The sequence below is a fragment of the Choloepus didactylus genome, chromosome 2 (assembly GCF_015220235.1).
Source record: "Choloepus didactylus isolate mChoDid1 chromosome 2, mChoDid1.pri, whole genome shotgun sequence".
Lineage (NCBI taxonomy): Eukaryota > Metazoa > Chordata > Mammalia > Pilosa > Megalonychidae > Choloepus > Choloepus didactylus.
In genome coordinates, this window is record NC_051308.1 from 193,160,868 (window position 1) to 193,180,382 (window position 19,515).

Genomic DNA, 19,515 nt, shown 5'->3' on the forward strand with positions numbered 1-19,515 from the left:
AAAGATGGAACAGGTTTACACAAATTGGAAAAGAAAAAGAAAGATCACGCTGAAGCGATCCAAAGTTAGTCTGATACATTTTAATTACTCTGTATTAACTTGCTGCATCTTAAAACATTTTTTTTTTTTTTCAAATCAAGTCACAGCTTTATGTACTTTAGGCTGTGGCCGTCATAAACAAATATGAAAAGAAGCAGAGTTAAAACAGATGAATACCAATGGTTATCCATTAGCCTGATACTGTCTAACACAATTGACCATTAAGAAACTTGCGAATAAATCAGAGAAACAGAATTTCAAATATGAGCTTCTGCATAACTGAATGACAGCTTTGGCTGTGCCTGTTACTGGTTTGGTGAAAGTTACAATGCCTTCAAGAAACCAGTCCTTTCCTCAGAGTGAATCTGTTGATAAGGGAGGAGAGTAGAAGACTCCAGGGTACAGAGAGCCAAATCCCTATTAAATCTATTCAAGCATGGCAAAGCGGGTCCCTTTCCTCCGTGATAGAACTGATGATAGTAACATGGAAACTCCCCCAACCACCACCCATTGACTGGTTTAAAACTTTTGGCAAGGAAAGGATTATCATCTTTACACTCTCCTTCCATTTCTACTCCCCTGCTTCCAATTCCTCATCGCTCCCCAAATAACTGGAGTTCTTCCCATGCTCGGTTCTAAACACCAGTTTTGTGTCTTAAATTATTAATTCTGTAAATGCCAAATTTGGTAAAATGACTGTACCTATTAAAAATGATGCCATGCTCGGTATTAAGGTGGCTGAAGGGAGATAACATGTCTCAGGAGTGCATCCATGTTATACAACAGCTCTCTCATGCTAAGATATCTATCATGCAGTGAACGTGGTCTCCACCTTGGGATCAGTGTGGAGATGCACATTCTTTAACAGTTGGTTCACTTGCCTGAATGGCTCAAGTGCTCACTCGTTTTCTGATTATAACAAACCCAGTCCTGTTTGAATGCTACGATCTGCACGTCTTCACTGAGAGTTGTTTGCTTAGATCTGAAAAATCTGAGCTAGTGATTCAGTTGGGGACACAGGTCAAGCAGTGCAAGCCAGCTGGGGTGTGAGGAGAGCCGAGACTTGAGGAGCCCTCTTGTTGGTCATGTAGAACTGGGACATCCAACCAGATTAACTGCTGAGCTTTTCCAGAACAGCACGTACTTCCTCTGGATGGTAGTCCCAAGGGCCAGGTTTACCCTGCGAGAGAAATGAATCAGGTGTTCACAGAGTTCCTACTGGAGCTTAGTTGAGAGATCTGGACTAGTGAACAGTGTGAGAGTTGACAGCATGTTGTAGACGATAGCAGAAGGAACCACAAAGTGAGTGAGATTGCCAAGGGAGAGAGTGTGGAGTGGCATCAACATTTAATGGGAATAGAGGACAGAGAAGTAGGAGAAAAACCAGAGGGGTAAAGTGACAAGTTTCAAAAGGAGAAAGGGGGTCTATTCAAATGTGCTTTTCTCCCATAATCAAACCTCCAGAGTGGTCTTGTCTTCTCTCCTCTCCACCCCTCACATCATGTTCCACGCATTTTACATCAGAACCAGCTTCACCTTGCCAATCCCACTGCCCTGGTTCAACCCACTTCCACTCCTGCTTGGGCAGCTACCACACTTCCTGATTGTCCCCACTTCTCAGTCCCTGCTCCTTCCAGTCCATGCTCCATCCAATAGCCAGTGATTTTCTCTAAAGCACTGAACTGAGCATCTCTCTTCCCTGCTCAGAACCCTTCAGTAGCTCTCCTTTGCCCCATGGTGAAGGCCAAGCTCTTTGGTCCTGAATCATACCTCTATACCCCAAATGCTCCCAATTCTCCACCCACACCTTGCCCTAACATGTGCCAGTGCCTTTGACCACCCTTTTCCCTCTATTTGTAGTAACTTGCAGTCACCATGCCTACTTGATGAGGCCCAAGCAATTGTCCCCTCCTCTGAAAAGTCTACCTTTCCCCAGGGCTTGGCAAATGGACCTTCTGAGAGCCCAAACCAGCCTGCTGCCTCACGCCTATTCATTATGCATTGTCTATGGCTGCTTTCATGCTGCAACAACAGAGTTGAGTAGCTGTGACAGAGACCACATGGCCTGCAAAGTCAAAAATATTTACTCTCTGGTCCCTGCTGGCTCCTGATCTGGACTCTCGGAGCACTTGGGACATCACAACTCTCTATGTGGGTCTTCCTTATCCCCCAGACTCTTATCTCCAGATCTTGAAGTTAGGTATGGGTCATGTTTAATTCATATTTACATTTCCAGCACTTAGCATGGGGCCCAACCCAGGGTAGGGACTCAGTGCCCAGCTTGCCTTAACCGTGCCACCTAGAACCCTGTCTCAGGGGAGAGGAAAGGAAGGAGGCCCTGAATCCTTCTGTGGCCCTGGGCACCCTGGGGACTCATCTGCAAGTCACTGTTTGTTTTACCTGCATGAGTAGAGCTAGCTGGACTCATGGGCAGAGGAGCTTGGGTTATATCTACATGGTCAGGTTTCACTGGCTCTCTGTCACTTGGATCCCTTCAACAGCTATAAAAACTTCGGTTCTGCCTTCTCTGGGGAGTCCAGCAGTGCTGAAGGTGTCAATGGCTGTGCTTACCTCCCTCACTCTGCCCAAGCTGGAAGCCGTGAGAGGGAAGCAGTCACTAGAAAGGAAACCTGGGCTCAATTCTTGTCTCGTGTTCCCTGGTTCTACATCTCTAGCTCCCCACTGCAGGATTCATTCTCTTTCTGCCCCCTACCACCCTTCCCATGTTCAGGCCTGACTCCGGGATTAGCAACTTCAGAGCCTTCCACTCCTGGCCCATCCCATCCAGGCAATTTAGAATTGAAATCAGAGCCTTGTCCAATGTGACCTTGGGCAAGTCAATGCCCGTCTCTGAGCATCATTTATAAAATGGAAAGAACACTTCTGACCTCTCAGCTTAAAACCAAACCAGGGCTGAGCCAGTCATTCTGTTTCAGAAGGCATCTGGAGGATGGCCACTGGTCCAAATGCTCGGGACTTTCACATGCATTATTTCATCCCCTGTGAGGTGGGGATCGACACTCTCTTCTGCAGAAGAGGAAACTGAAGCTCCAAGAGGGGAAAGGACTGACCCATGGTCACTTGGCTGGTAATTGCCTGGTGGGGATTTGAATCCAGGTCTGCTGATACAATGCCCTCCCTCTGCCCTGGCCCTTCCTAGGCCCTCCCCAGACCCTCTTTTCCCTTTCTGGGCCCCTGTCCCCGGGTTGCCACCTTGTAGAGGATCCTGCCCTCCTGGAGCACGTAGAGCCTCTCAGGCAGTGCTGCGTAGAGCTGGCTGCTCTGGTTCTGCATCGTGTCCACCACCACAGGGCACTGGGGGCTCCTGTCCAACAGCAAGCAGGCTGCTCGCCGGCGGTCCTGGAGGTTCCGGTGATTCCTGATGTCCATGTTGTTCTTAAAAGCCCAGCCATCTGCAAGAGAAAGGTGAGGCAGCAGGCCCCACAGGGATGGCACACACTTCCTGCAGACTAAATATCCTCTACTTCTAACTGAGGGTTCCAGCTAGAGGTATCTGTTGGCCATGATCTGGCCTTGCTTCCTATTCTGGATGAATGCCTGAAGTCACACAGGGAGTCAGTGATTTATCCAGAACTGAAGCCCAGTGCTCCTGACTCCCAGGCCTTGGCTCTTCAATGTGAGATAGACTAATAGATCAATACTTCTCAAGTGTCAGTGTCCATATGAATTGCCTGGGAACCTTGTTAAAAGAAGATTCTGATTTAGACTGTCAAGGGCAGCACTGAGAGTCTAACTAGTGCCCTGGATGCCAAGGGTGCAGGTGCCTGGATCACCCGGGCAAGCAGCATCAGCATCACCTGGGAGCTTGTTAGTATTGTAAATTCTCAGTCACTGTCCTAGACTGACCAGGGAAGAAGCCCACAATCAGTGTTTTAACAGCCCTCCAGATGTTTCTGAGGCAAGTTTGAGAACTATTGCTCTAGAGTCTAGAAAATTCTCTCTCCTAATTATTCTCCACTACTCTGCTCTTTCCAAAATGTGAGTCTGACCATGTCACTCTCCTGCTTGCATCCTTCCCTGGTTCACTATCACTCAGGATAAATCCCAGTCTTCTCAGTGTGGCCCACAGCTCAGTGACCTGGTGCCTGTCCATCTCTCTGGACTTCCTCCAGCAATCTGCTTGAGCCAAGTGAAAATTCTGGGATTCCCTACCCATCCACCCCCAGGTTATCACTCACTTCCACTCTTTTCATCACAGTTCCTGCCTCTATCCATGGTAGGAGCAGAGTGGAGCCTTCTCTTCCCTTGCTTTGGATGACTGCTACTGCCTCTGACATTTTGTGAGCTCTACTGACAGCCTTATGACAAGCCACTCAGGGTGAACTTAGTTGCTAGCCTGGCAGTGACCCTTCTCTTCAACCCCTCCTAAGCAATCTTCCTGCCTCCTAATTGTACTCTCTTCCCACCCATCATCCACAAAACTCTGAGAATGAGCCCTAATGCAAAATCTGATCATAGATTTTCTCTGCTTAAAAGCCAATGACAGAAAAGTCAGTTGCCCATGTTTCTATGGATTTACTTCTGGATGCTTTGTTCTGTTCCACTGATTGATCGATCTGTATCTATCTATCTATCTATCTATCTATCTATCTATCTATCTATCTATCCATCTCTATATATCTGACAAAACTACACTGTCTTAGTTAACCTACCTCTATTGTAAGTCGTAAAATTGGATAGAGTGCAATGCTAGTGGTCAGTAAGGGGTATGGATGTTCATATTCTTTTTCCGGAGTAATGCAAATGTTCTAAAAATGATCATGGTGATGAATGCACAACTATGTGATGATACTGTGAACCACTGATTGTATACTTTGGATGGTTTGTATGGTATTTGAATATATCTCAATAAAATTACATTAAAAAAAAAAAACAATTATAGGACCAGCTCCTTAGCATAGCATTTAATGGCCCCTGTCATCTCTCCCAATGTATGTTTCCAGTCACTCCTGCCGTTCCTTCCACATATAGCCCAGGTGGGCTCCTTAGATGAGGCTGCCTTTGTGTATGATGGTCCCTCTGCCCTTTCTCTCACCATCTCTTCCATTTTTGAAATCCTACCCACCCTTCGAAGACTCAACTCGAACACAAGATTTATCAACCTCAGCATTGGCATTGGGGCCAGATAATTCTTTGCTGTAGGGGGCTGTGCTGTGCCTTGTAGGGTGTTGAGCAGCATCCCTGCCTCTACCCACTAGTTGCTGGAAGTACACAAACACGTATACACATTTTGTGACTACCAAAAATTTTCCCATACATTGTCAAATGTCCCCTGGCAGCAGGGCAAAATCACTCCTAGTTGAGCACCACTGCTCTAACACCATCTCCTCCAGGTAGCCTTCCCTGGTTCCTTCTGCTATGTGATACTGGGCAAGCTCTGTAAGCCTCAGTTTTCCCATCTGTTCAATGGTTGGAATGGAGCTTAAGTTGTAGAGTGACTGTGAGGTTTAAATGAGATAACTTGTGTGGACTTCTCAGCGCTGCCTTGCACATAGTAGCTGCTCAAAAAATATTGGTTTGCCTGTGCTGAGGTGCTCGGACCGCCATGGTCTCTGACGGTGAGCGCCGCTCCGGGTGGGACCCGGACAGTGGGGCTGGGCGGACTCTGTCTGGCTAGGCCCGGCCACGCGAAGTGTGTCTTTTGGGCTGGGTGGAACCTGTTTGATCTTTATAGGCGTTGCTAATGTGTGCATTCATTTACTCATCCATTCATTAAATATTTATGGAGCGCCTACTGTTTGTCAGGCGTTATTTAATGTGCTGAAGACACCGGAGAGAACATGACAGACAAGATCTTCTACCCTCGTGGAGTTTACTGAGGATGAATTGAATCTTCTAGTTATCATAGTTGATACCAACCCAATTTGGTGGGGAAAACAAGCATTGAAGGAATCTCAGTTTACTCTGTCAAAATGCATAGATGCTGTTATGGTGCTGGGGAATTCCCATTTATTCATGAATTGTTCCAACAAACTCGCTGTGATAGCAAGTCACATTCAAGAAAGTCGATTCTTGTATCCTGGAAAGAATGGCCGACTGGGAGACTTCTTTGGAGACCCTTGCAACCCTTCTTCTGAGTTTAATCCCTCAGGGAGTAAAGACGGAAAATACGAGCTGTTAACAGCAGCAAATGAAATTATTCCTGAAGAGATTAAAGATCTAATGACCAATAGTGACATAAAAGGTCAAAATACAGAGACTCTGCTGGCAGGGTCCCTTGCCAAAGCCCTTTGCTACATTCATAGAATGAGCAAGGAAGTAAAAGATAATCAGGAAATGAAGTCAAGGATATTGGTGATTAAGGCTGCAGAAGACAGTGCATTGCAGTATATGAACTTCATGAATGTAATTTTTGCAGCACAGAAACAGAATATTTTGATTGATGCCTGTGTTTTAGACTCTGATTCAGGACTCCTCCAACAGGCTTGTGACATCACAGGGGGGCTGTACTTGAAGGTGCCTCAGATGCCATCCCTCCTGCAATATTTACTGTGGGTTTTCCTTCCTGATCATGATCAGAGATCTCAGCTAATCCTGCCGCCCCCAATTCATGTAGACTACAGGGCCGCGTGCTTCTGTCATCGCAGTCTCATTGAAATCGGCTATGTCTGTTCTGTGTGTTTGTCAATATTCTGCAATTTCAGCCCTATCTGCACTACCTGCGAGACAGCCTTTAAGATTTCTCTGCCTCCTGTATTGAAGGCCAAGAAAAAGAAACTGAAAGTGTCTGCATGATAGTAAAATGTTGCCATCTTTTAGAGCTATTAATAGAAATTATATGGAGAAAATTTTGTTGGAGAGGCCCTGGAAAAACTACAGATATATAGAACATTATTTTTCATGTAGTTATTTTCTTACAGGAAATATTTCCAAAACAGCTCTCATCTTGCACTTTTAGGGGACTGATTTATTTGAGAGAGTCAGTCATGCTATGCAATATATTTTTAAATCTTTTCCGATTGGCTTTTGACCAGAAAGGGGGAAGAAAGCACAAATTTGTGATTTTTTTTTTTTAATGGAATGATCATCTGTCAAAGTCAGACTGTTATGACTGATCATAGGCTTTACAGTGTATTGGCTAAATCTGGGTCCTTACTGTGAAGTGTATGATAGGTGAAATCTGAGCACAGTTTTGGAAGAAATGTAGACATGGTTATTTATGGATTAATGGCATCAGTCCAGCTAGAACATCTTATCTGAACCAACAGTTGATGTCAACAATAGTTATGTAAATAAAACACTTACTGTCTAAAATTGTTTTAATCAACTTTAGATATTAGCAAATATTTATTTTTTTGCCTACCAATACATTTTTGGACAAAGTTATCCAAATAATAATAGTTTGTCACTGAATAACTACAAAATCTGATTTTCAAAGTACAAGAAGAGTGAGTACAGTATCCTAGTAGAAAAATTTTCTTCAGAAACAGTTGTTAAGAGCTTATTTCTGAAAGCTGATGTCTTAGTTCTTAGGGAAAAGGTTTTGGGGAAAACAGGCTCTCTTTTAAAGAGATTGTGTAGTATCTCCAGACAGAATTTTTTCTTTTTTAATGAAAAAAAAAAATAGCATTAATGGAGAACTGTTCTCTAGAAGCTTTGGACTGAATACGGAAAACTTCTATAAGGTCAAAAGAAAAATGATTTGTAATTTTCAACAATAAAAATTATTTTCCTATGTAACTGAAGTTGTTAAAAGTCCTTAAAATTCAAGTATAACTTAGGACAAATTTAAGGAATGGTGCTGGTTTGGTTTGTTTTTAAAAGTAAATTGACAAAAATCCATTTGTGTACAAAACCTTGCATGTAAATATGATTTTAATTTTCTCTTTTTATCACCTCAGAAGCTGAGGTGTTTGGTTAGATGATTTCAGATGGATTTTATATTCTGGATTTGTGATTTTTGTTAACAAATATGCAAAGGTTTTAGTGATTGCTTTGCAACTATTTACTAATGCTTGATTTTAGAATCTGTATATGTTGACTTTTAAAATTAATATCTAATATTTCATAGACTAATTAAGTGTAATGGAAATCACTATTTTAACTCTAGGAAATAAAGCATCACATATCTAAAAGATGAATAATTTCAAACAAGTTGATAGATAAGATTTTTTTTATTAAATAATTTTTCTTTGGAATGTTCTCTCTACTTGTTTAGTTCTGCTTTATTTTTATGGTTATGTTTTTATGGTATCTGTGGTTTATTTTGTATAAATTTTTATAACAAAATAATTTGAATTTTTATATTTGATTAAATTATTTCTTCTAAAAAAAATATATTGGTTTATTAATAGCTACTCAAAAAAAATTGGTTTATTTTGCTCAACTGCCCAAAAATAACAGACAGGTGGGAAAGAACCCAGTTTTTATTCTGGACCCCAGGTTTTCTACTAGTCTGCCCTGGGGATGACTGTCTTAAAACCAAACCCATTTAAGGCTGTTTAATTTTGTTTTTATTTTTTTTATTTGTTATTTTGCTGCTCAATGTTAAGTGAAAGGAGATTTTCAGCTGGCCTCATTTGACAAGGTGCCCTTCTGCCCACTTGCAGGAGGTGATAGTCATTAGCTAATGGGCCCACAGGTTAAAAAAAAATAAAAAAGATAACCTGCTGCTGGCCTTGCCCTTCTGCCTGCCCCATCTCTGGGGGAGCCTGGAACCCGCATAAGGAGGTCACAGTTTTCTTTGGAAGCCACAGGGCCTGTGAGTACGATAATAGTTGCCCCCTGTGGGTAATACAAGCTGCTTAAGTCTGATGGTAGAATTGGTTCCATCTCCTCACACTTCAAGTTCCTCGTGCTCAGTGCTCCTCCTCCAAGAAAAACCAAGGCTCTCAGGAAAAATTTACACTAAGATCCAAATACCTGGTTACAGCTTCAAGTGTTTATTGCCTGCCCCAAGACACCAAAAATTTGTTGATGACTAACATCAGCTTAAATTCGTATCATGTTTAGGTATTCTTGCTCACCCATCAGCTCACTGGAGCTTCACAGCAGTTTCCCATGGGCTGCCCAACAGAGATTCTCATCCCCATTTGTTAGCTGAGAACATGGAGACCCAGAGAGGAGCCATGGCTTGTCTCCCTGGCTTTAACCATGAGTTCCTTAGAGGCAGAGACTGTGTGTGTCTTCATATCCACAGGCCTGGCACAGGGCTGGGCACAGAGCAGGTGCTTGTTAAATAATGCTGCTTGATTGATTTTGTGAGGAAGGTGTGGTCATCCCCACTGCACAGAGCAGAAACAGGCTTATAAGGTAACTTCTTCTCTTTTGCCTGGGCCATTGCTTCATGTTTCTTTTTATGTTTTGTAATCTTTTGTTGAAACCTGGATGTTTTGATATTTTTATGTGTTATCTCTGGAATTTAGACTCTGAAGCATCTATTTCTCAAGCCTGTATCCAGCTGATGCTATGACAAAGCTTTCCTTGAATACTAGGAGCCAGGACCCAAAAAAAGAAAGAAAAACACCTTTTCCAGTCTTTGCAGATTGACCTGTGCAAGTATGCTCCTTCAGAGCTTATCCATACAACAGGTTTAGAAAATAGCTCCAGCCTAAAGTGCAGGGACCACCCTGATCCTTTCTGCAAGTGTCTTTTTTTGGGCAAACGTGGTCCTAGGAATTCCCCCACTTATGCAGATACAAGTGCCCCTCTTTCCTAGGAAACAGTTTCCTCAAGGTCCCGGGCCCTGCACTGTGTGTCCAACAGCCAGCTGTCCCTTGCCCCAGGCTGACACTTGACTGTTCTCCCACAGTGTTCTGTAGGAGATCTCTGTGAACTGCCCTCTCGGTGCAGGGCAAGTTCTGGGTTGGCGAGTCCCTCAGACAACAGCAGACAGATTGGGTCAGACAGACACTCTCCCAGTGTGTGCACAAGGGTTACTCTGCTCCCTCCAGAGCTGGGACCACGCACTGGGAGTGTGGCTTGGCTCTGTGCCAAGCCGGTGAAGGGTGAGGGATGGGTCAGCTGGGTGCCACCGATCCTACTGCCTTTTTTTTTTTTTTTTTTTAATTCAGCACTCACTCTGTTACTGCAGTATTTAACCGTTTTCTAGAGCTTTGAGAAAGATGTTTCTGCCAGTTCCTCCTGGTTGTTCAAAGTTGTCGGGGGACAGAGCCCTGAAGCATCTCACTCTGCCATCTTGATCGGGGTGGGGCCCAGAATATGCATTTTTAACAGGCAACCCAGGTGGTTCTGGTGCCAGGGATCTGGGGACCACACTGGAGAAAGCACTGCTGGACCAACTTCCCTGATGCTTGGTTAACAGCAACCTCTACACTTTTAACACACAGACAAGCCAGGAGGGCCAAATACTAGCCTCAACACTCATTCATTCACCCAACTTTTACTGTGCTCTGACTCTGCAACGTGGACTCTGCCAAGTGCTGGTGACAGAGATGACTCAATGGCATCTCGCTCATCATATGGGAAGACAAGGGAGTAAACGCACTCATTCCACTTTGGCCCAGAGCCTTCTTGTCTTCTTCAGTCTCTGTTAGAGACTTGGGCCAAATTACTGGGTTCAATCCCCATGAAAATGGGTGTCTGTCAGTTTTGTAAAGATCAAGGGGCTTAAACCAAGGTACAGAAGTTTTAGGGAGGGACTCGTCTGCCCATTGTAAGGGAAGACTTTCTCATGAGCAGAGCTGTTACAGCAAAGGAACAAGATTTCCTGTGAAGTAATGAGTTCCCCGTCACTGGAGATGGGTGACTACCTGCCAGCAGCTATAGAAAGGAGTCCTGCCCCAGATGAAAGTGGACCTAGACCAGTGGTTCTCAAAGTGTGGCCCCTAAACCAGCAGCATCACCGTCACCTGGGAACTTGTTAGAAATGCAAATTCTCAGGCCCACCCTATATCTACTAAATCAGAAACTCTGGGGATGGGGTCTAGCAGTCTATGTTTTAATAAGTTCTCCAGATGATTCTGATGCACAGCAAAGTTTGAGAGTTCCTGACTTAGATGATTTAGATGTCCCTTTGAGCTTGGAAAGTCTTAGGATGTATTTCACTAACGGCTTTATGGCAGTCATTTCATTTGTGACATTTTAGGTCTAAATTCCTTGTGGCTGTCCTATTTATGCTCACCCATGTAGACCCTGTCTCTCCAGGTTTTCTGCTATGTCTGTGTCCTGGTTGAAAAGCACAGATTGTGGAGTTAGCAAGTGGTGGGTAAATTAGCTCAGGGATTAGGAGTTGGTAAGTGCTCAGTGAAAAACACTTTTATCCCTCTCTCTGTGTCTCTTCCAACACCCTAACCCCGACCTTGGGAGCGGGGAGAGAGAGGAGGGAAGAGGTCAAGGCAGGGAATCTTTTAGTACCTGAAGCATGTGCTTCTTCAATGTAGATGATGAGAAAATCTGCTATGGAACTAAAGTCATCAACAAGTCTCTTGAACTGGTCAAGCTTGAAAAGAAATGAAGGTCAGGTGCAACTTCCAAAATTCAGCACCAGTGGCCTGTTGCCTAAAATAGAAATGGAACCATCATAAAGCAAGAATCAACACACAGGATTTCTTTTGCAAGCTCAGCCTTCAAGCCTTTGTTTCCTTTCCAGGATGGGTCTGGGACACAGCGGTGGGATGGGGTGGGTTGGGGTGGGGCCCAGTTTTCTCCTCTCCAAAATGAGGTGATTTTATTAGGTGATCTCAGCAGACAGCCTGCACTCACTGGGTGGTAGCTAAAATAATAAGAGGAGTCTATCTTGTACAGTTTATAAGGCATGTACACATCCATTCTCTCACATCATGTGATAAGTAACCTGCGAGGTAATTGTCTCCATTTTACAGGCAAAGAAACTTACGTTTATTGCCTGGCTTCAGGTTACATAGCTGGTCAGTGGTGGAGTTAAAATGAACACTCTGGCTTCTAGGTTCTCAGTTTAGTGCTCCTTCCATTCAAAGTGCCTCAGTTTCCTCATCCACACATAATAATACTTACCTTATAGAATTATTATATATTATGAGGATCAAATAAGATAATACAGATAAGGGTTTAAAATGCTGCCTGGCCTAGAGTAGTTTGCATTACTAAATGCAAGCTGTTGTTATTAGCTATTATCTCCTCCCTGAGCTATGAAATGGGGGAGTCAGTGAAAGGGGCTCCACAAAGGCAAGTGGGAGCAGGACTTGCTACGTAAATTGTGAGGCCCATTGCAAAATGAAAATGTGGGGCCCCTTGTTCAAAATGTGGGGGAAGTTGCCATTAAAGGTATTAAAAATATAAAGCATTTTCTTGTCTTCCATGGTCTTGCTCTCTACCTATCATGGTAGGTTTTATTTGCTAGTTAATATCACACTCTCTTCGGCACAGGGATGCTGCCAAGGTGAGTGCAGACCCTCACAGTCACCTGGGAGCCACCCCACCTGAAGCCACTGGCCACCAGGCTCCCCCTCCTTCCAACCACTGACACAACATACCATGCCCCAGCAAATGGGCAGGCATGTCCCCTTCCCACCTGCCTATCTCCCCAAGCGACAGGGAATTGCAACCCTGTGCAGAGACATGCTAGATACCTAGATTAAGGGTGGGCAAGGGGCTTCTCCCTACCAAATCACCCCAGTCACCTGTCAAATGCTCCATGATGGTGGCTCCTAATACTCCTTCCTATTTGCAATTCCCTATTTTGTGTACTATCGATGAGGGAGTCCAGCCTCACTATATGGGAGACAGAAGGGCCAGGTCCTCCCTCTGTCCCCAGCAGTCAGCACACAGGGTGACCCAGGCTGGGATGGCTGGACCCTCCCATGTTGGTCTTTGATTCTGGAGTCATTGAATTGGTAGATTTCACCCATGGCGGCCAGTGGCAGAGACTCCAGCAGGAAGGGTAGAGTCCTGCCATAGTGATGGCTTCCTGTGGCAACCACAGTGACGGCAGCATCCAGGCCTGGCTACTGAAGCTAAAGAGCAGTCTAGGCTCAGTGACCCAGCTGCTGTTGATTCTGGGGAGCCCCCAACATCTTTCCATTTCAAGATCTCCTGGCCACTCTGTGGAGAAAGGACTGAGAACGCAAATGGGAGAAAACCAGTCAGGGGGCCCTAGAGAATTCCACCTGAGAGAATGGGAGCCTGGACTGTGTGTGGGCAATGGAGGAGGGGAAAAGGTAGAATTGACAGGGCTTGCTGATGGATGGGGAGTAAAGGGCATCTTGACTTGCTTGCTATTTATCCATTCCCCCACTTTGTTCTGCAAAGGGTTTGAAGGAGTTTACGTATATAACAACATATTAAAAATTTCAAAAAAATCATGCCTCTTTGGGAGGCGTAGAAGAGGAGAAAAGAATGGAACACAACTAAATAGGCTTAGGGTACCTTGCATTTGTTGTAACTGAGCTATATATATTTGGCTCTGAGTTTCCCGGTGGCCAAGTAAAAAGAGAAACACAATTGGTGATATATTCCTCATTTTTCAGTGCATGAGGAGAAAGCAGGCCAGTTTCTCTAAAGACGCAAAGGTCTCCTCGTCCTTGGCTCACAAAGTTTCTTCATGGGAGGTTCTAGGCAGCATTGTGGGCCTCAATTCCTGTTGGTTGACTGGATGGTGATTCCTCACCCATGGCACAGTATTTTCCTCAGTTCCGGGTCCAGTCATGGCCAGGTGGCAGGTTTTTGGCCACCAGTGACCCCAGGAAGAACCCAGAAGACAGAGAGTCAGGACCAGGTCTAAATATTAGCTGTTAGGAATTTTGTTTTTAATTGAAAAAAAAAAAATTAACAACCATGGATTAGGACCCTAGCAGAGACAGAACCATTTGTTTAATTATTTGTAGTGTGGTTGGGTGCAGTACTCAGTATTGAGGACAAAGATTAAATTCAGTGCCCTGGTTTCCTGGTAGTAGAGAGAGGAAGGATGGGGGCAAATGGGGTGACTGTGCTGAAGGCTGGCTCCCTGCCCATGTCCACAGGCCACGAGGCACGGAGCATCATTTCACAAGAATGTCAGGCAAGGACTGCCAATTCCAACTCATTTGTATAGGTGGGAAAACAGCTCGGCAGTAGAGCTGGACTCGAACGCATCCCTCATGATTCCCAGGCCAGTAAATTAACCCCATGCCAGACTATCTCAGCAGAGAAATCCCCTTTATAGTCATGAGACTACACTTCATAAGTGTATTTGGAAAGATTTTAGATCATTTTAAACAGGGGCTGAAGTAAAGTCAATTTCAGATTAACTCTCAGAAAATAAATCATCTAGAACTGGCCTTCTGCTGCAACATGCCAGTTAAACAATGTTTTGCTCTGTGTGTGTGTCTGAGAGCAAGTACACATCGTGTGTGTGCACGACCACGTTCATGTACATTCAGGGGACTGGAGATAACTGAGAATTTCTCTTAGTCTCTTTTGTCGCATCCAGCATCCAATAACAGAAAGTACACTAGCTGAGAATCAGAAAGCACAAGTTCTAGGTCTCCCACTATCAAGAACTCGTTCTGTGGTTCTGAGCAAGTTTTTTGCCCTCCCTGGGCCTTAGCATTTAAAAAATGAAGGGGTTACTTAAATTATCTGTAAAGAATTTCCCAATCTATGGCTCTTAAATTAGTTCAGGGTTTATGCCCAAAGCACACAACAGAAATTTTTAGTGGCCTCGTGAGTTTCCAAAGCAGTTACAGGATGTCTTACTAATATGCAGAACTCATCCTGTTAACTTCCTGCTTGAAAACACTTCCAGAGCTCACAAATACCCTTGGGGAGAAGTCTACCCTCTTTGGTAAGACACACACAAGCCATGGCCCCAGCGGGTATCTTCAGCCTCATCTGTTCCCCTCTCCTGCCTTCCACACCCCTCTGCCCTCTCCCACCTGCGTCCCATTCCATCCTTCCTCACCCACCCCAAGGCGTCACTGCTCCTAGACAATCAGCTCACCATCCTCTCCTCCAGGAAGCCTTCCCTTGGCCACGTTCCTACCCCGCCCTGGCTGAGAGGGCCCTGTGCTGCTCTCTCGTGCCGTATGATCTCTTTTTCTGGGTTACAAGCTCTTCCAGGGCAGGGACCAGTTGTGTTTATTTCTATATTGCCAGCGCCTATGATTTCAGAGGACTTTCAGTCAATATGCTGAAAGCCATTTCTATTTTATAAATATATTTTTCTTCTGCCTCTCAGTCTCCCCTCCTCTCTATTCTTTCGTCTCAGCTGCAGCAGCAGGGAGCAGAGACAAATTGAAGTCTTTAAAATGTAAACTGGTCCCCTGAGAGTGGAAACAAGTAAATTCTGTGAATTGGTCTTGAGGCAAGTTGGTGCTCAGTGAACTGATGATGAGGTTATTGACTATCAGCAAATGCGCTTGTCTCTGTCACTGTGCTCAGCACATAGCAGATACATAGTAAAATTTCTTGTTATTCACACTGCTCTTATCATCAGTGGTTGTTTCCAAATATTTATTGAATAAATAGAGGTCATCTATGTCCCATGATTTAAAATCGTGAGCCAAAAAACCACCCCTGCCCTTCCTTCTGCTAGAAACACTCTTCTCTTCTCCCTTCTCAAGCTACAAAACTCTTATTCATTCTTTAAGGCCTAGTTCCAAAGCCACCTCTTCCTGGAAACTCTCTAAGCCCTGCAGACAAAACTCATATCTTTATGGTTGCTTCCATGTCGTAGGACCATAAGGGTTTGTTTATTACATCCACCCATTCCGTGGGACCATAAACTCCTGGAACAAAGGTGCAAGATATTACCTAACTCTCTGAGTCTCTGGCTTCTAGCTGAGGGCTTAGCACATAGGAGGTGCTCGCAAGTGTTGAGGTGCATTGAATAAAAAGAGGAAGAAGCCCTGGTTCTGGGTCTGACTTGGTCACTCACTGGCTCTGTTACCTTTGCTTCTCAGCTGGGGATTGGATTAAGTCAACTTTTCTCAAAGAGAGTTCTTTGGAACCAATATGACGATAATAGGCATTTCCTTGGGTGGGGAGTTGGGGTGGGTTTAAAAAATTAGTGCTGTGTTAAAGTTTTTAAAGTGTTATTTTTTTGTTTGTTTAAACCTCAAGGCTTCTCAGAGCCTTTTATATGCTGATGTGTACTATGAATCTCCAGAAGGAAGATACATAGTATGTAGGGTTTCCCAAACTTCTTTGGCCAAGGATTTCTATGAGTAAAGCATATCTTGGGGGACTTGGGTTCCAAAGAACACACTTTGAAAAACACTAGATAAGGTGACTTCCTCAGTGACCTTCTCTACTCTACCTTGCTGTGTCAGCCCCTGGGCCAGACATGTGGAGGATTTCAGAGATGAATCAGACAGGCGCCCCATCCTGAGGCTCCCCTTACATTCCAGATAAGAATTGTGCTTAGGTAGCAGATGCTGGGTAGAAAGAATCAATGTTCCAGAAGAGGAGCAGATGGAGAGCCATGAGTCCAGAAGAGAGCGAGGGCATGCCCAGCTGCAGGGATCCAAGGTGGCCTCACGGAGGAGGAGGCATGAGAGCTAGACCTGACAAATGAGGGGGATTTGGATTGTTGGGTGAAGGAGGAGAAGGGCATTGAAGACAAGCTAACGTCTGTTAAGGTGATGAGAAGGGAAAGCACAAGGGACATACAAGGCTCAACAGGTGGTTCAGTGTGTCTGGAGGAAAAGAGGGGAAGCTTGAGACGAAGTTGGAAAGAGAGACTGGAGCCTGATCAGGTTGGGCCTCAAATGCTAGACTGGCCCTGTGCTTCATACTAAAGGCAGAGCAGAGCTGCTGAAGATTATCAAGCTGGGGGCATGTATGTACTTGTGGAAGAGTAATCCAACAGCCACTCACATGGTGGATTAGAAGAGAGGGCAAGTGGGAGAGGAGGAGGCCTTGGCCAGGCAGCCCCATCTCAGAGCAGTTCTGCAGCAAATGACACTGGCAGATTTGGACAAATATGCAGGGTGGGGGCAGCCAACTTTGGACAGGAGGAGGGTGTGAAGACAAAAAAGAGGAAACCAATTGGTGAGTTCTTCAAGAACCCCAACAGATAAAGCAACAGTCTGCCTGCACAGAGCTTGCAGGCTAGTGGAGGCAACAGGCATTAATTGAATACCCACACATAATTACAAACCATGACAGGTGCCATAAGAAAAGGTTTAGGATGTTAACCAAACATATAACAGAGGGTAACCTAGTCCGGGGCAGCTGGGAGAGGCTTCTTGCAGGAAGTGTCACTGAGCAGAAGTCTGAAGGATGAAGAGGAGCTAACTATGCAGAGAGGTGGGCAAAGAGCACCCCGGCCAGAACAGACTGCAAGGAAAGAGCAGTATTCAAGGAACTGAAAAGTCACTGTGGCTGATTTGAGATTTGAGGGCCTGGGATGGTGATGGTGCCACCCATAAAAAGAGGGACTCCAGGAGAATTCCTAGTTTTAGGTAGTGGGAAGAGAGCAAGATGTCAAAGAAGGAGCAGCAGAATAATTCAGGCTTTCCAGCTCACCTTTCCCGCTCTACCACCCACATTCCAAGCACCCCTCAAGCCTGTATCCACTCCCTGACCTTGCATGAAGTCCCAGATGTTGCACCGCTGGCCTGAGAGGTGGACCACAGGGCAGTTCGGGGCCAGACCCCCTTGCTCCGTCTCATCCTCTAGTCGCTGCCAACGGACTTTCAGGACGAACCGGAAGTACTGGGTGTTGAAGAAAGTTGGGCCCCAGTTGTCATAGGGAAACTGGGGGTCCTTGGTATTGTTCGCCCTCTGGCTCATGGCCAGGATGTTCTGCTTGACTCTCCCGGGGAAGAGAGTCAGCAGTATTTTGCCCATGGCCACATGTAAGGCCACCTGCAAGAGTACCCAGAGCCTCTTCAGCCACAGGCCTGGCCAGGACAGCCCCATCGCTGTGCAGCCAGAGCCAGCTCTGTGGCAGATGGACAGAGGCCGCCGCCAGACAACACTGGGTGGAGCTGAGCAAAGGTGTGAGGTGGGGTCAGCCAACCCCAGCCAGCAGGATTGTGCCAGGAGAGGCTCGTGTTTGCCTTCCTGTCAGTAAAATGGAAAATTCCAAACTAGGTATACAAAGGTCCGTTCTAATCATTATCATTTCTGATTTTTTACCTTAACTTTTTTGCATGGGATTCTCGGTTTTTATTTAGATATAATTAACACACCACAGAGTTCACCCATTTAAAATGTGCATCTCAGTGGTTTTAGCACATTCACAGTGTTGTGTAACCGTCACGGCTATGTAATTCCAGAACATTTTCATCTCACAAAAAGAACCCCTGTAATATGACTCCCGGGGAGGAATGCAGACCCAGCATCATGGGACGGAGAACATCTTCTCGACCAAAAGGGGGATGTGAAAGGAAATGAAATAAGCTGCAGTGGCAGAGAGATTCCAAAAGGAGCCGAGAGGTCACTCTGGTGGGCATTCTTATGCACACTTTAGACAACCCTTTTTAGGTTCTAAAGAATTGGGGTAGCTGGTGGTGGATACCTGAAACTATCAAACTACAACCCAGAACCCATGAATCTCGAAGACAGTTGTATAAAAATGTAGCTTATGAGGGGTGACAATGGGATTGGGAAAGCCGTAAGGACCGCACTCCCCTTTGTTTATGGATGGATGAGTAAAAAAATAGGGGAAGGAAACAGACAAAGGCACCCAGTGTTCTTTTTGACTTTAATTGCTCTTTTTCACTTTAATTATTATTCTTGTTATTTTTTTGTGTGTGCTAATGAAGGTGTCAGGGATTGGTTTAGGTGATGAATGTACAACTATGTAATGGTACTGTGAACAATCAAATGTACGATTTGTTTTGTATGACTGCATGGTATGTGAATATATCTCAATGAAATGAAGATTTAAAAAATAATACTAATAAAAAAATTAAAAAAAAGAAGAAACCCTGTACCCCTTAGCAGTCACTCACCATAGTTCCTTCCCCTACCCCTGATAGCTTCTAATCTACTTTCTGTCTCTATAGATTTGCCTATTCTGGACATTTGACAAAGATGGACTCATACAATGTGTTGTCCTTTGTGATTGGCTTCTTTCAGTGAGCGTAATATTTTCAAGGTTCATCCATGTTGTAGCTTGTATCAGTACTTCATTCCTTTTTATGGCTGAATAACATTCCATTGTATGGATATTGCCATTTGTTCTTTTTCTTTTTATCTTTTTATTATGGTAAAATAAAATATATATATCACATAAAAATTTCCCATTCTAACCATTTGAAGTGTACAATTCAGTATGCTGGGGCTGCAAATTATCACAAACTGGATAGCTGCATAAAAACCAATGTACTGTTTCACAGTTTTGCAGGCTAAAAGTCTGAAATCAAGGCATTAGCAAAGCCATGCTTCCTCTGATGTCTGTAGGATTCTGGCAGTGGCTTGCTGGCAATCCCTGGCATAACTCAGTCTTTGCCTCTGTTTCATGACGGTCTTCTCTCTGTCTCCTATTGACCATGCCCAAATTTCCACTCCTTGTAAGGACACCAGTTTTATTGAATTACAGTCTGGCCTCAACTTAACTAATTGTATCTTCAAATATCCTATTTCCAA

The 19,515-nt window shown here is 44.6% G+C and overlaps 2 protein-coding genes across 3 annotated transcripts; one reads left to right on the forward strand and one right to left on the reverse strand.

Moving 5' to 3' along the window:
• Positions 1-109: 109 nt before the first annotated feature.
• DIO1 (iodothyronine deiodinase 1) lies at positions 110-17,875 on the reverse strand. 2 transcript variants are annotated; one of them, XM_037827171.1, is made up of 4 exons: positions 17,505-17,875; positions 11,377-11,520; positions 3,253-3,452; positions 110-1,219 (listed from the first exon to the last, which is right to left on the reverse strand). In XM_037827171.1, exons 1-4 carry the CDS (start codon positions 17,839-17,841, stop codon positions 1,151-1,153), a joined length of 750 nt encoding a protein of 249 aa, XP_037683099.1. In that variant the 5' UTR covers positions 17,842-17,875; the 3' UTR covers positions 110-1,150. The 2 variants fall into 2 exon arrangements, with proteins under 2 accessions (XP_037683099.1, XP_037683100.1); XM_037827172.1 differs by lacking the exon at positions 11,377-11,520.
• Positions 5,581-6,875, forward strand: LOC119527296 (general transcription factor IIH subunit 3-like). The gene is made up of 2 exons (XM_037827170.1): positions 5,581-5,618; positions 5,879-6,875. The coding sequence occupies exons 1-2, from the start codon at positions 5,606-5,608 to the stop codon at positions 6,793-6,795; spliced, it is 930 nt and encodes a 309-aa protein (XP_037683098.1). The 5' UTR covers positions 5,581-5,605; the 3' UTR covers positions 6,796-6,875.
• Positions 17,876-19,515: the final 1,640 nt, after the last annotated feature.

Excerpts from the sequence above, each read along its gene's own strand:
- DIO1 (XM_037827172.1), bottom strand. The coding sequence starts at position 17,841 with ATGGGGCTGTCCTGGCCAGGCCTGTGGCTGAAGAGGCTCTGGGTACTC. Across the intron at positions 3,453-17,504 it reads CATCTGGGACTTCATGCAAG|ATGGCTGGGCTTTTAAGAAC; the intron begins GTCAGGGAGTGG and ends TTTCTCTTGCAG. Across the intron at positions 1,220-3,252 it reads AGGGCAGGATCCTCTACAAG|GGTAAACCTGGCCCTTGGGA; the intron begins GTGGCAACCCGG and ends TTTCTCTCGCAG.